Source organism: Oncorhynchus mykiss, chromosome 19 (genome assembly GCF_013265735.2).
Source record: "Oncorhynchus mykiss isolate Arlee chromosome 19, USDA_OmykA_1.1, whole genome shotgun sequence".
NCBI classification, from domain to species: Eukaryota; Metazoa; Chordata; class Actinopteri; order Salmoniformes; family Salmonidae; genus Oncorhynchus; species Oncorhynchus mykiss.
In genome coordinates this window covers 58541143-58556635 of record NC_048583.1, presented here as the reverse complement: position 1 = coordinate 58556635, position 15493 = coordinate 58541143, and the positions used below count along the sequence as shown (strand labels likewise).

The window sequence follows — 15493 nt, the reverse complement described above, 5'->3', positions numbered from 1 at the left end:
AGAAGGGGCGGAGATGGGGGTGGAGGAGTAGATGGGGCAGAGGAGGAGGCGATGGGGTCGAGGTGGAGGAGGAGGAGAAGATGGGGCGGAGGAGGCAATGGGGCGGAGAAGGAGGAGGAGATTGGGCGGAGGAGATGAGGCAGAGGTTGAGGAGGAATAAATTAGGAAAAGGAGACGGGGTGGAGGAGGAGGAAATGGGGTGGAGGAGGAGGAGGAGATGGGGCGGAGGAAGAGGAGATGGGGCGGAGGAGGAGGAGATGGGGCGGAGGAGGAGGATGAGATGGGGAGGAGGAGGAGGAGGATGAGATGGGGCGGAGGAGGAGATGGGGCGGAGGAGGAGGCGGCCATGGGGCGGAGGAGGAGGAGATGGGGCGGAGGAGGAGGAGGAGATGGGGCGGAGGAGGAGATGGGGGGGTGGAGGAGGAGATGGGGCGGAGGAGGAGGATGAGATGGGGAGGAGGAGATGGGGCGGAGGAGGAGGATGAGATGGGGAGGAGGAGATGGGGCAGAGGAGGAGGATGAGATGGGGCGGAGGAGGAGATGGGGTGGAGGAGGAGGAGGAAATGGGGTGGAGGAGGAGGAGGAGATGGGGCGGAGGAGGAGGAGGAGATGGGGCGGAGGAGGAGGAGGAGGAGATTGGGCGGAGGAGGAGGATGAGATGGGGAGGAGGAGGAGGCCATGGGCCAGAGGAGGAAGAGGAGATGGGGCAGAGGAGGAGGATGAGATGGGGCGGAGGAGGAGATGGGGCGGAAGAGGAGGATGAGATGGGGCGGAGGAGGAGGAGATGGGGCGGAGGAGGGGAATGAGATGGGGCGGAGGAGGAGGATGAGATGGGGTGGAGGAGGAGGAGGATGAGGTGTTATGGTGATTTTCTGGTGACACTGTCTGTGATTTATTTAGAATTCAAGGCACACTTAACCAGTATGGCTACCACAGCATTCTGCAGCGATACGCCATCTCATCCGGTTTGTGCTTAGTGGGCTATCATTTGTTTTTCAATAGGACAATGACCCAACACACCTCCAGGCTGTGTAAGGGCTATTTGACCAAGAAGGAGAGTGATGGAGTGCTGCATCAGATGACCTGGCCTCCACAGTCAAACCGATCTCAACCCAATTGAGATGGTTTGGGATGAGTTGGATCACAGAGTGAAGGAAAAGCTGCCAACAAGTGCTCAGCATATGTGGGAACTCCTTCAAGACTGTTGGAAAAGCATTCCAGGTGAAGCTAGCTGAGAGAATGCCAAGAGTGTGCAAAGCTGTCATTAAGGCAAAGGGTGGCTATTTGAAGAATCTCAAATCTCAAATATATTTTGATTTGTTTAACACTTTTTGGTTACTTCATGATTCCATGTGTTATTTCGTAGTTTTGATGTCTTCAATATTATTCTACAATGTAGAAAATAGTAAAAATAAAGAAAAACCCTTGAATGAGTAGCTGTTCTAAAACTTTTGACAGTAGTGAAGATACATTGCTCTGAGACTACCGTCCGCTGTGGACACACAGCCTGACCGCCCACCTCCCCATAATTCCCAGCCTTCAGCTAAACTGGCTGTATTTATTAGCCTTCAGCTAAACTGGCTGTATTTATTTGGCTGTATTTATTAGCCTTCAGCTAAACTGGCTGTATTTATTAGCCTTCAGCTAAACTGGCTGTATTTATTAGCCTTCAGCTAAACTGGCTGTATTTATTAGCCTTCAGCTAAACTGGCTGTATTTACAAGCCTTCAGCTAAACTGGCTGTATTTATTAGCCTTCAGCTAAACTGGCTGTATTTATTAGCCTTCAGCTAAACTGGCTGTATTTATTATCCTTCAGCTAAACTGGCTGTATTTATTAGCCTTCGGCTAAACTGGCTGTATTTATTAGCCTTCAGCTAGACTGGCTGTATTTATTAGCCTTCAGCTAGACTGGCTGTATTTATTAGCCTTCAGCTAAACTGTCTGTATTTATTAGCCTTCAGCTAGACTGGCTGTATTTATTAGCCTTCAGCTAAACTGTCTGTATTTATTAGCCTTCAGCTAGACTGGCTGTATTTATTAGCCTTCAGCTAAACTGGCTGTATTTATTAGCCTTCAGCACTTCAATCCGTTTGTGTGCCTTCTTGCATTATATGTTTTGCAAATTGTTTATCCTTTTTTCATTCATTGAGCTTTTAATTCCTCTTTTATTCACTTATTGTTGTTGCATTATTGAGAGGTAAACCTGTAAGTCAGCATTTCATTGCACTGTGTGCTCACGTAGATCATGTGTACATGACGATTTAACAAAACCTGAACACTGTCCTTGACCTCCCGGCCCTGCTGGAGGCTCACCACCAGAAACAATCTCTCAGAACCACCCTCCCTCCTCCCCATGGCAACACTGTACACAGCAAGAACCATGAACACTTCCCAGAAGTGGCCTTCTCAGAGTTACAGAACGCATTGTATTGTACTCCTTATGTTGACTTCTGTGTTGCTTTGTGAAAATACTGTTTTAAGAAAGAGATCTATTGATTCTTTTCGGGAATGCATCCCATGTCTCACATCCCATAGCATTGTATGCATGGTTATCAGTACTGTAGGTAACATGGAGAGAATAGGAAGTACATTTCAAACAAAGTTTAAAACATGGTTTCCATTCATGTCCTTGAAATGTTTTCCACATAAACACCCAGGTACACTGGCCTGGCTAAAGCTACAGACTGAGGTCGTCCTTTTGTCATTTCAGTGTCAAACAAAAAACGATTCTATGTTTTTCTATCAGGCCGTCACTAACAAACAATTCTAATTGTGACCTAACAACTAGAAATCAGTCATTTTCAATGGAATTAGACACGAGTAGAAATTCATTAATTTGACAACTATAGATTTGGCGACCAGAGTTGAGAAAGTACCAACGTTATGAAAATAATCAGTGACTTGATTTAGCGACATGACTATTTACTATAGTTGTACCTTATCATCATCTCATCATTGTACACCATCATGATCAATGTCAACTACATGTCAACTACATTGACCATGATGTGAGTAAGGCCTGTTTTCTCATCAATAACTAGTGTACAGGTGGGGCCTGTTTTCTCATCAATAACTAGGGAAGGAGAAGGGCCTGTTTTCTCATCAGTAACTAGGGAAGGAGAAGGGCTGAGGTATCACTAAAACAAGAGCAGCCTATGTGGAGCCGTTGCTATGGATACTCACAGACTCAGAGCCACCATGAGCAGAGCGCATGTAGAGTGAGCTGCACGCAGGGAGTGAGTGGCAGACAGAGAGGAGCAGCTAATGGATTTACTAATGGAGGAAGATAATTCTGAATTGGGGTTTTGGGCAGGTCAGGGCCTTAAATTTGGCCGAAGCAATCAGGCCTAGGGTAGGGCCTGAACGTTGCGTCGCGGGCATGGGTAGGGCTTGGGCTTAAAATTCAGACCTGTGCAGTGCTCTACAACTACTTGAGAGCAGAACAGAATGGAGAAATTGGTTGAAAGATAGAGAGCACAGTGTTGTGTTGTGTTGGTGAGAGTGTGCATGCATGTAAAGGTACATTGGTGTGTGTGCTAACCTTGCTTGGAGCCCACTCGGTCACTGCTGGGCCCTGTGTTGGGCGTATACTTGGTGTCTCTGGTGGCGGCACTGTGTCGGGTCCAGTCAAAGTCATCCCTCTTGTCCTGGGTGAACATACACACGGCCTCGTCCTCAAAGCTGCACTGGAACTCTCCTGATGGGGAGGACACGCAGAGAAGACATAGAAATCTAATTATTATTCTACCTTTATTTCAACAAAGACCAGACTGAGACCAAGGTCTCTTTTACAGCTGGGCCCTGCATATACATGTTTACACATACAGTTCAGGTACAATGATTAAGAAACTACACAAGACAAAACCATCACAGATAACACAAACAATACAGAGGCAGATTGTTATGTTTACACACAGGTTATTCCCCTAACAGGTTATTCCCCTAACAGGTTATTCCCCTAACAGGTTATTCCCCTAACAGGTTATTCCCCTAACAGGTTATTCCTCTAACAGGTTATTCCCCTAACAGGTTATTCCCCTAACAGGTTATTCCCCTAACAGGTTATTCCCCTAACAGGTTATTCCTCTAACAGGTTATTCCCCTAACAGGTTATTCCCCTAACAGGTTATTCCCCTAACAGGTTATTCCCCTAACAGGTTATTCCTCTAACAGGTTATTCCTCTAACAGGTTATTCCCCTAACAGGTTATTCCCCTAACAGGTTATTCCTCTAACAGGTTATTCCCCTAACAGGTTATTCCCCTAACAGGTTATTCCCCTAACAGGTTATTCCTCTAACAGGTTATTCCCCTAACAGGTTATTCCTCTAACAGGTTATTCCCCTAACAGGTTATTCCCCTAACAGGTTATTCCCCTAACAGGTTATTCCCCTAACAGGTTATTCCCCTAACAGCACAAGAACTTGCATTACCCGAAACAGTTACAAGAAATAGAAAAATACAAATCCTCCAATAAATGTTTAAAATGGGCGACAGGGGGACAAGAGTCTCAAATTTAAGTTTAGTCTGCAGGCTATTCCATAGGCAAGGAGCATAACAGGAAAAGACAGCCATACCCAACTCTGTGGAAATCGCATGGGCCTCAAGTGTAATCCATGTTTGAGACCTGATTTTAGGAATTATAATTATAATGTTGATGAGTGATGATAAATAAGAAGGTAGTTTATTCAGAAGTGCTTTATAGACAAACACGAGGGCATGTTGCTCTCGTCTCATGGACAGCGAAGTCCAACCCACATTTTGATATAAAACACAGTGGTGAGTTCTGTAGCTAGCGCCCGTAATAAACCTAAGTTCGCAATGATAAGTAGCATCAGCGATTTAAGTGTTGATGCTGTAGCATGCATGTAGATAATATCCACATAATCTAGAACAGAAATAAAAGTAACTTGCACAATTTGTCTTCTTTGTAGAGGACAAACATGTCCTGTTTCTATAGAGGAAGCCTAGCTTGATTTTTAGCCATTTACGAAGTTCATCAACATGCATTTTAAAAGACAGTTTATCAGCCAACCATATCCCTAAGTATTTATATGCAGAGACCTGATTAATTCGATCTAATCTAAACTCGTAATCGCAAGTGTATTTTCAACCAACTTTTTGAACCTATTAAAAATTATAAAATGTGTTTTATTTTAATTTAAAACAAGTTTAAGCTGTATAAAAGACCCTTGTAATATCTTAAAATCTGTCTCCAATAGTGATAATGCTTGGTCAGCCGTTGAATCGATAGATTACATGACAGTGTCATCAGCATATAAAGGAATTTGACACTTTCTTATCTCATCACCGATGTTGTTTATGTAGAGAGTGAACAGTAATGGACCAAGTATAGAACCTTGTGGGACCCCTTTAACCAACTCCAATGGCTCCGACTGGACGCCGTCAACTCTAACAGCCTGACTTCTATCCTTAGTCCTATTAACGACAGTTTACCAAAAGGTATTGCATGGTCTACAGTGTCAAAAGCTTTAGACAAATCTATGAACAAGGCGGCACAGTACTTTCTATTATCTAGGGCATTAGTAATATAATTTACAACACGTACAGTGGCCGTAGTGGTACTGTGTTTAGGTCTGAAGCCAGATTGATTTCTAGAAAGAGTTTTGTTAACAGTTAAAAAAGATTGTAGTTGCCAATGATAGGTGCCGCACACTTGAGTAAATATGGATCCAGATTGTCAGCGCCTAACGATTTCTTAGAATCTATAGCAGATAGTGCAGATAAGACCCCGAGGGGCTGAAACAATAGACCGGTCAGGATCATGTTGGCCATATTTTCTTTCAAAAAGAAAACCAGCAGAAATAAAGTGCTTATTAAAAACATCACAAATTTCCGTTCGGTCACTGAGGATCCCAGATTCCGACGTAATTTGTTTCAGCAGGGAAGTCGAGGAGTTTCCTGGTCTAAGTGAGTTGACAGTTTTCCAGAATTTAGAGGGATCACCAGCAGACTCTGTCAGAGCATCAAGAAAATACTGAGATTTAGCCTTTTTATTATTCTGGTCCATTTATTTCTCAATTGCCTAAAAAGCAGCCAATCAGCTGTTTCACCACTTTTCCTCGTCAAGGCCCATGCTTGATTCTTTTGCAGGAAAAGGATTTTCAAATCGCTGGAGAACCAAGGATTAGTTCGATTTTTTACCCTAAGTCGCTTTAACGGGGGCGTATTTATCAGCCATGAAGGTAAAACATTTATGAAAAGAAAGAGAACGCTAAAACTGGGTCCATTATGCAGTTTACGGATAAAAGCTCTGAGTAATAAAGGTCATGGATAAAGGCTTGCTCTGAGAAGTGTTTATAGTTTCTCTTTAGAATTATACGGGAGTCAGTTTTTTTTAGCCTAGTATCTCTGATAAATGCAATAGGGCAGTGGTCACTGATTTGCAAATAACCCACTATATATATATTTGTGAGGTGTATTTGTTAAGACAAGGCCCATTAATGTAGATTTTTGGGGGGGTCTTTTGGATTAAAACGGGTAGGTATTAGTTGAGTAAGATTCAGTTCGTTACAAATGTCTTTTAATTTAAACGATGCTAGCATCAGCCAGTCCAGATCAAATTTTGATTTGTCACATCAGCCAAATACAACAGGTAGACCACACAGTGAAATGCTTACCTACAAGCCCGTAACCAACTACACTTTAAGAAGTTTTACCAAAAAAAAGTGTTACGTAAAAAATAGATAAGTAAAAAATAAAAAATAAATAAAAAAGTAACAAATAATTAAACAGAAGCAGTAAAATAACAGTAGTGAGGCTATATACAGGGGGTACCGGTACAGAGTCAATGTGGAGGCTATATACAGGAGGTACCGGTACAGAGTCAATGTGGAGGCTATATACAGGGGGTACCGGTACAGAGTCAATGTGGAGGCTATATACAGGAGGTATCGGTACAGAGTCAATGTGGAGGCTATATACAGGGGGTACCGGTACAGAGTCAATGTGGAGGCTATATACAGGAGGTACTGGTACAGAGTCAATGTGGAGGCTATATACAGGGGGTACCAGTACAGAGTCAATGTGGAGGCTATATACAGGGGGTACTGGTACAGAGTCAATGTGGAGGCTATATACAGGAGGTACTGGTACAGAGTCAATGTGGAGGCTATATACAGGGGGTACCAGTACAGAGTCAATGTGGAGGCTATATACAGGGGGTACTGGTACAGAGTCAATGTGGAGGCTATATACAGGAGGTACCGGTACAGTGTCAATGTGGAGGCTATATACAGGGGGTACCGGTACAGAGTCAATGTGGAGGCTATATACAGGGGGTACCGGTACAGAGTCAATGTGGAGGCTATATACAGGAGGTACCGGTACAGAGTCAATGTGGAGGCTATATACAGGAGGTACTGGTACAGAGTCAATGTGGAGGCTATATACAGGAGGTACCGGTACAGAGTCAATGTGGAGGCTATATACAGGGGGTACTGGTACAGAGTCAATGTGGAGGCTATATACAGAGGGTACCGGTACAGAGTCAATGTGGAGGCTATATACAGGAGGTATCGGTACAGAGTCAATGTGGAGGCTATATACAGAGGGTACCGGTACAGAGTCAATGTGGAGGCTATATACAGAGGGTACCGGTACAGAGTCAATGTGGAGGCTATATACAGAGGGTACCGGTACAGAGTTAATGTGGAGGCTATATACAGGAGGTATCGGTACAGAGTCAATGTGGAGGCTATATACAGGGGGTACTGGTACAGAGTCAATGTGGAGGCTATATACAGGAGGTACCGGTACAGAGTCAATGTGGAGGCTATATACAGGGAGTACCAGTACAGAGTCAATGTGGAGGCTATATACAGGAGGTACCGGTACAGAGTCAATGTGGAGGCTATATACAGGGAGTACCAGTACAGAGTCAATGTGGAGGCTATATACAGGGGGTGCCGGTACAGAGTCAATGTGGAGGCTATATACAGGGGGTACCAGTACAGAGTCAATGTGGAGGCTATATACAGGGGATACCGGTACAGAGTCAATGTGGAGGCTATATACAGAGGGTACCGGTACAGAGTCAATGTGGAGGCTATATACAGGGGATACCGGTACAGAGTCAATGTGGAGGCTATATACAGAGGGTACCGGTACAGAGTCAATGTGGAGGCTATATACAGGGGGTACCGGTACAGAGTCAATGTGGAGGCTATATACAGGGGATACCAGTACAGAGTCAATGTGGAGGCTATATACAGAGGGTACCGGTACAGAGTCAATGTGGAGGCTATATACAGGGGGTACCGGTACAGAGTCAATGTGGAGGCTATATACAGAGGGTACCGGTACAGAGTCAATGTGGAGGCTATATACAGGGGATACCAGTACAGAGTCAATGTGGAGGCTATATACAGAGGGTACCGGTACAGAGTCAATGTGGAGGCTATATACAGAGGATACCGGTACAGAGTCAATGTGGAGGCTATATACAGGGAGTACCAGTACAGAGTCAATGTGGAGGCTATATACAGGGTATTACGGTACAGAGTCAATGTGGAGGCTATATACAGGGGGTACCGGTACAGAGTCAATGTGGAGGCTATATACAGGGGGTACTGGTACAGAGTCAATGTGGAGGCTATATACAGAGGGTACCGGTACAGAGTCAATGTGGAGGCTATATACAGGGGGTACCAGTACAGAGTCAATGTGGAGGCTATATACAGGGGGTACTGGTACAGAGTCAATGTGGAGGCTATATACAGGGGGTACCAGTACAGAGTCAATGTGGAGGCTATATACAGGGGGTACTGGTACAGAGTCAATGTGGAGGCTATATACAGGGGGTACCAGTACAGAGTCAATGTGGAGGCTATATACAGGGGGTACTGGTACAGAGTCAATGTGGAGGCTATATACAGGGGGTACCGGTACAGAGTCAATGTGGAGGCTATATACAGAGGGTACCGGTACAGAGTCAATGTGGAGGCTATATACAGGGGGTACCGGTACAGAGTCAATGTGGAGGCTATATACAGGGGGTACTGGTACAGAGTCAATGTGGAGGCTATATACAGAGGGTACCGGTACAGAGTCAATGTGGAGGCTATATACAGGGGGTACCGGTACAGAGTCAATGTGGAGGCTATATACAGAGGATACCGGTACAGAGTCAATGTGGAGGCTATATACAGGGAGTAACGGTACAGAGTCAATGTGGAGGCTATATACAGGGGGTACCGGTACAGAGTCAATGTGGAGGCTATATACAGAGGATACCGGTACAGAGTCAATGTGGAGACTATATACAGGGGGTACCGGTACAGAGTCAATGTGGAGACTATATACAGGGGGTACCGGTACAGAGTCAATGTGGAGGCTATATACAGGGTATTACGGTACAGAGTCAATGTGGAGGCTTTATACAGGGTATTACGGTACAGAGTCAATGTGGAGGCTATATACAGGGGGTACCGGTACAGAGTCAATGTGGAGGCTATATACAGAGGATACCGGTACAGAGTCAATGTGGAGACTATATACAGGGGGTACCGGTACAGAGTCAATGTGGAGACTATATACAGGGGGTACCGGTACAGAGTCAATGTGGAGGCTATATACAGGGTATTACGGTACAGAGTCAATGTGGAGGCTATATACAGGGTATTACGGTACAGAGTCAATGTGGAGGCTATATACAGAGGGTACCGGTACAGAGTCAATGTGGAGGCTATATACAGGGGGTACCGGTACAGAGTCAATGTGGAGGCTATATACAGAGGATACCGGTACAGAGTCAATGTGGAGGCTATATACAGGGGGTACCGGTACAGAGTCAATGTGGAGGCTATATACAGGGTATTACGGTACAGAGTCAATGTGGAGGCTATATACAGGGTATTACGGTACAGAGTCAATGTGGAGGCTATATACAGAGGGTACCGGTACAGAGTCAATGTGGAGGCTATATACAGGGGGTACCGGTACAGAGTCAATGTGGAGGCTATATACAGAGGATACCGGTACAGAGTCAATGTGGAGGCTATATACAGGGAGTAACGGTACAGAGTCAATGTGGAGGCTATATACAGGGGGTACCGGTACAGAGTCAATGTGGAGGCTATATACAGAGGATACCGGTACAGAGTCAATGTGGAGACTATATACAGGGGGTACCGGTACAGAGTCAATGTGGAGACTATATACAGGGGGTACCGGTACAGAGTCAATGTGGAGGCTATATACAGGGTATTACGGTACAGAGTCAATGTGGAGGCTTTATACAGGGTATTACGGTACAGAGTCAATGTGGAGGCTATATACAGGGGGTACCGGTACAGAGTCAATGTGGAGGCTATATACAGAGGATACCGGTACAGAGTCAATGTGGAGACTATATACAGGGGGTACCGGTACAGAGTCAATGTGGAGACTATATACAGGGGGTACCGGTACAGAGTCAATGTGGAGGCTATATACAGGGTATTACGGTACAGAGTCAATGTGGAGGCTATATACAGGGTATTACGGTACAGAGTCAATGTGGAGGCTATATACAGAGGATACCGGTACAGAGTCAATGTGGAGGCTATATACAGGGTATTACGGTACAGAGTCAATGTGGAGGCTATATACAGAGGATACCGGTACAGAGTCAATGTGCGGGGGCACCGGTTAGTCGAGGTAATTGAGGTAATATGTACATGTAGGTAGAGTTAAGGTGACTATGCACAGATAATAAACAGAGAGTAGCAACAGCGTAAAAGAGGTAGCCCTTTGATTAGCTGTTCAGGAGTCTTATAGCTTAGATACTACTGAGATAGACTTTATGTATTTTCAAACATCTTATCGACGGTTATGAAATGTGCTCCTATTGTATTAGGAACACGGTATTAATAGGAAATATTAAATTTTTGACATTATTAAGGACCTGTGTATTGTGATGGATAATTCATATGAATAAACTGTGTATACCATAAAAAAAAAGGTGTATAACATAAAAACCCTACCTTTTATTAATTCATTCATCTGGTCACTGCTAATTAAAACATTATGGTTGGCTTGTCTTATTAAATATCAAACTGCCATGGGTTAGGGAGTCCATTTCATAGGACTGATACTTACTCAAGTGAGGGTTGACTGGAGCTGAAAGAGAAAACAAAAGACACTTGAATCATTTAGGAGTTCAAACTTATGAAAGGAATGCCTGCGTCTAAGATTTCATCTCTACTCTGTATAAAAGAGCCGTGGGGAAATCTAAAAAGGAAGAACTACTTTGTTTGTCCCTGCAGTCTAATTTGAGGCGGAGTACTAGGGAGTAGTGAGGCCATGCCATCAACCCCTCTTATCATCCGGAGGGAGAGAGGGTTAGGGTTAGGTTACTCCGGAGAGAGAGAGGGCTTATGGGCTGCAGAGGGCTAATGGAAGAGAGGAAGCACAAGACTCAGGTAAACTATACAGACCTGCATCTTTCTTAATTTAATTCACCACCTTCCCTATCTGTGCTCGCCAGGAACTGTGGCTGAGTCCTTTCCTAATCCCAATGAGGGCAGAACTGCATGCTGGGTAGAGATTTTCAAACAATTTGCAGTGGAGATAGCTGACGTGAAATGTATCCCAATTTCAACCAATAAACTTCCAGAGCCTAACCTGTAGAGAGAGTATTCTTCAAGCAAAGTAGGAGTTTGGGAGCTGTATTCAGGCTGTAAATTTCACTGTGAGATGTTTGAACTAGAGTAAACCGTGTGTCCCATTTGATGGTGTAACAGATCAGCCCGGTCCAACAAAGGTGCAGCCAGAGGCATCCGTCCTATTGGCTAACGATAAATGGTCAGATATGAACAGAATGCAAATGAAAAAAAAAAACATCAGAAAACACAACAACAGCAGATGTTTAAGAGAAAAGGCTACTATTATCGAAGAGAGATCTGTCAAAAAAAATGTAAATGCAGAGAAATGATCCCATTTAGCCATTGTATAGAGAACCACCAATTGATTCATTGATGATTCAATTGAGGATTAAAATCTGAAAATGCCTGCGACTGCATCAAATTATTGTAATTTGGGAAACTGTATAATACGAAGGAGTGGGCTGGTGGTTTGTGGCGAATCGCATCAGATGTTCATTATGGGCCTTTTTCTCCATAGTTTCCCCTATTCTGAGCCGCAATTATGCATCGGGAGGTTCCATTTCCCCCACTACTAAACCACCCAGCTGTTCCCAACTTCAGTGAGGAGAAGGAGGTTCGCCTTGGTGGAGAGGAGCAGATGCTGCTAGCTTGGAAACATGCTCTGCATTAGTACTGACTCTAATTGATAGGGTCTCTGTGCACTCAGTACCTAGATAGACCACAAGCACTGCGCAGGCAGGGAAGCAGTAGGCAGGGAGGCACAACATTTAGTCAACATCGTTGAATACACATTCGAATTGCCGCATGGCTCTTTTGCTCGTTGTGTCCGGTAGCGTGCATATCTGGAGGACTTAGTTGCACGGACACCGTTTTCCTAAGCCTACATCAGAAAAAGGTATTTACACAAACATGTTTTTGTACATTCTCCTTTTCTCCCGTAGGCGTCACTTCGGTAATATCCTTGTTTTATTTCTCAAAAAGCTGCCGTACAATATTTATGGAGAAGAGAACACGATTCTTGAGACCAAAGTTGCACATGGAAAAACATATACTGTAACTAACTCTTAACACCAACATGAAACCCAATCCAGTGTGTCAAAGTGAAGTGGCTGGCATGTCCTCAGCCACAGCTGTTATCCAGAGGACAGTTGTCCGCCGTGCCACTGCTCGTTAGAACCAGCAAGTGCACTGCTAGTATTTAAAAGGCTTGGGCTGCATACCGTATTCCCGGGGTATGTAGATACACACAGGTATTAAGTGTAACCAAAAATTCTTCAAGGCACTCAGATGTCAAACAGGAGTGATTATACACTATCATGATTCTGGTTTATAAAAATGAACAAATACACACACACAAAAAAAAAAGATGTTGTCTGAGGTAACTTGGAGATAACTTTGGCAATCTTGACACAACTCATGCAGGAGGGAGATGAAACATTTCAGGTCATAGATAGATTTGGAGGAATCATCAGTTGTCCGATACATTATTTATATACAATGTTGTATCCCTGGGGGGTTAAAATACATATGTAAATATTTGAGGTCACGGTGTCATTTTATGTGAATGTGTAAAAATGTTTTCTCTCATATCTATTCACTTGCAGTGTGCGTCCGGGTGTGTATGTTGCGAGTGTTTGGGGTTGACTGTGTGTGTGTGTGTGTGCGTGAGTGCGTGATTGAGTGTTGAGCATCTATTTTATTGTATAATATGAGACCACTAAGCAATTAACATTTGGGAACAAGTGTTATCTTTTACCATACACAGTTGAAGTTGGAAGTTTACATACACCTTAGCCAAATGCATTTAAACTCAGTTTTTCACCATTCCTGACATTTAATCCTAGTAAAAAGTCTTAGGTCAGTTAGGATCACCACTTTATTTTAAGAATGTGAAATGTCAGAATAATAGTAGAGAAAATTATTTATTTCAGCTTTTATTTCTTTCATCACATTCCCAGTGGGTCAGAAGTTTACATACACTCAATTAGTATTTGGTAGCATTGCCTTGAAATTGTTTAACATGGGTCAAACATTTAGGGTAGCATTCCACAAGCTTCCTACAGTAAGTTGAGTGAATTTTGGCCCATTCCTCCTGACAGAGCTGGTGTAACTGAGCCAGGTAGGTAGGCCTTCTTGCTTGCACACGCTTTTTCAGTTCTGCCCACAAATTTTCTATAGAAATGAGATCAGGGCTTTGTGATGGCCACTCCAATACCTTGACTTTGTTGTCCTTAAGCCATTTTGCCACAACATTGGAATTATGCTTGGGTCATTGTCCATTTGGAAGACCTATTTGCGACCAAGCTTTAACTGATGTCTCGAGATGTTGCTTCAATATATCCACATAATTTTCCTCCTCATGATGCCATCTATTTTGTGAAGTTCACCAGTCCCTCCTGCAGCAAAGTGCACCCACAACATGATGCTGCCACCCCCGTGCTTCACGGTTGGGATGGTGTTCTTCGGCTTGCAAGCCTCCCCCTTTTTCCTCCAAACATAACGAAACTGTTGAATGAACAAAACTGTTCTATTTTTGTTTCATCAGACCAGAGGACATTTCCCCAAAAAGTACGATCGTTGTCCCCATGTGCAGTTGCAAACCGTAGTCTGGCTTTTTTTATGGCGGTTTTGGAGCAGTGGCTTCTTCCTTGCTGAGCGGCCTTTCAGGTTATGTCGACATAGGACTCGTTGTACTGTGGATATAGATACTTTTGTACCTGTTTCCTCCAGCAGGTCTACAATTGTTTTTCTGCAGTCTTTTTCTTTTTTTCTTTTGATTTTCCCATGATGTCAAGCAAAGAGGCACTAAGTTTGAAGGTAGACCTTGAAATACATCCACAGGTACACCTCCAATTGACTCAAATGATGTCAATTAGCCTATCGGAAGCTTCTAAAGCCATGACATCATTTTCTGGAATTTTCCAAGCTGTTTAAAGGCACAGTCAACTTGGTGTATGTAAACTTCTGACCCACTGGAATTGTGATACAGTGAATTACAAGTGAAATAATCCGTCTGTAAACAATTGTTGGATAACTGACTCATGTCAGGTACAAATCAGATGTCCTAACCGACTTGCCAAAACTATAGTTTGTTAACAAGAAATTTGTGGAGTGGTTGAAAAGCAAGTTTTAATGACTCCAACCTAAGTGTTTGTGAACTTCCGACTCTAACTGTATTTTTACCACAATGTCCTCAGTGATTGTATGAATTGTAATTAGAGAGTTTAATAAAGCCTAAATAATGTTATGATGAGTATAAGGGTCTCATTCATATCATTACATATACACAGTATAAATATTCCTGAACACAGTAAAATACACTTTCCAATGGACTTTACACTGATAGGCTAAGTGTGTCACTGCATCAACGGTGACTTTTTCGAGGTGAGTTTTTATGTTGTCGTTACAGCACAACCGATAGTCACATGGGACCTTAAACACTGTCAAGGGGGAGACCGGAGCGTAGAGGTTGAAATGTCAGGTCAGGCATGTCGTCAATCTGTACTGTATGAGCAACCACCATAACATGGATACAGCATAAGCTCAAATTCCAGGCCTGTGGGCCACAAATAGGCCTAATGTGGCACGAGGGCAGGGAGTTTCAGACCTCTGACATGGAATATATAGAATACTCCTAAAAACAAGATAATAGGTGGAAAGCACTCTAGTGCTGCTATTTCCTCATCTCACCTGGGTGCAGAGGAAAACATGATTAGAGAATATAGGCTGGAAGCATCTAATTAGTGCAGAAGGTCAGTGAACTACTGTGTTTGTTTGCTAGTCAGAGCAGCCCACCACCAGACTGTGTTCTGTTGTGTTTGTATGGGGGGGGTTGGCTGGCTGCGTGCGTGCAGACTTCACAGGCTAGGGCTGAGAGCTGACGGTTT

At 43.7% G+C, this 15493-nt stretch overlaps 1 protein-coding gene across 1 annotated transcript in view; it reads right to left on the bottom strand.

The window, feature by feature from the left end:
* LOC110498192 (MAM domain-containing glycosylphosphatidylinositol anchor protein 2) overlaps positions 1-15493 on the bottom strand; it is a 184163-nt gene that overhangs the window by 10071 nt on the left and 158599 nt on the right. The window contains exons 12-13 of the mRNA XM_036955189.1: positions 11101-11121; positions 3544-3699 (exon numbers count right to left, since the gene is read on the bottom strand). Coding sequence (XP_036811084.1) covers positions 3544-3699; positions 11101-11121 — 177 coding nt within the window. The remainder of the gene's footprint in view (positions 1-3543; positions 3700-11100; positions 11122-15493) is intronic.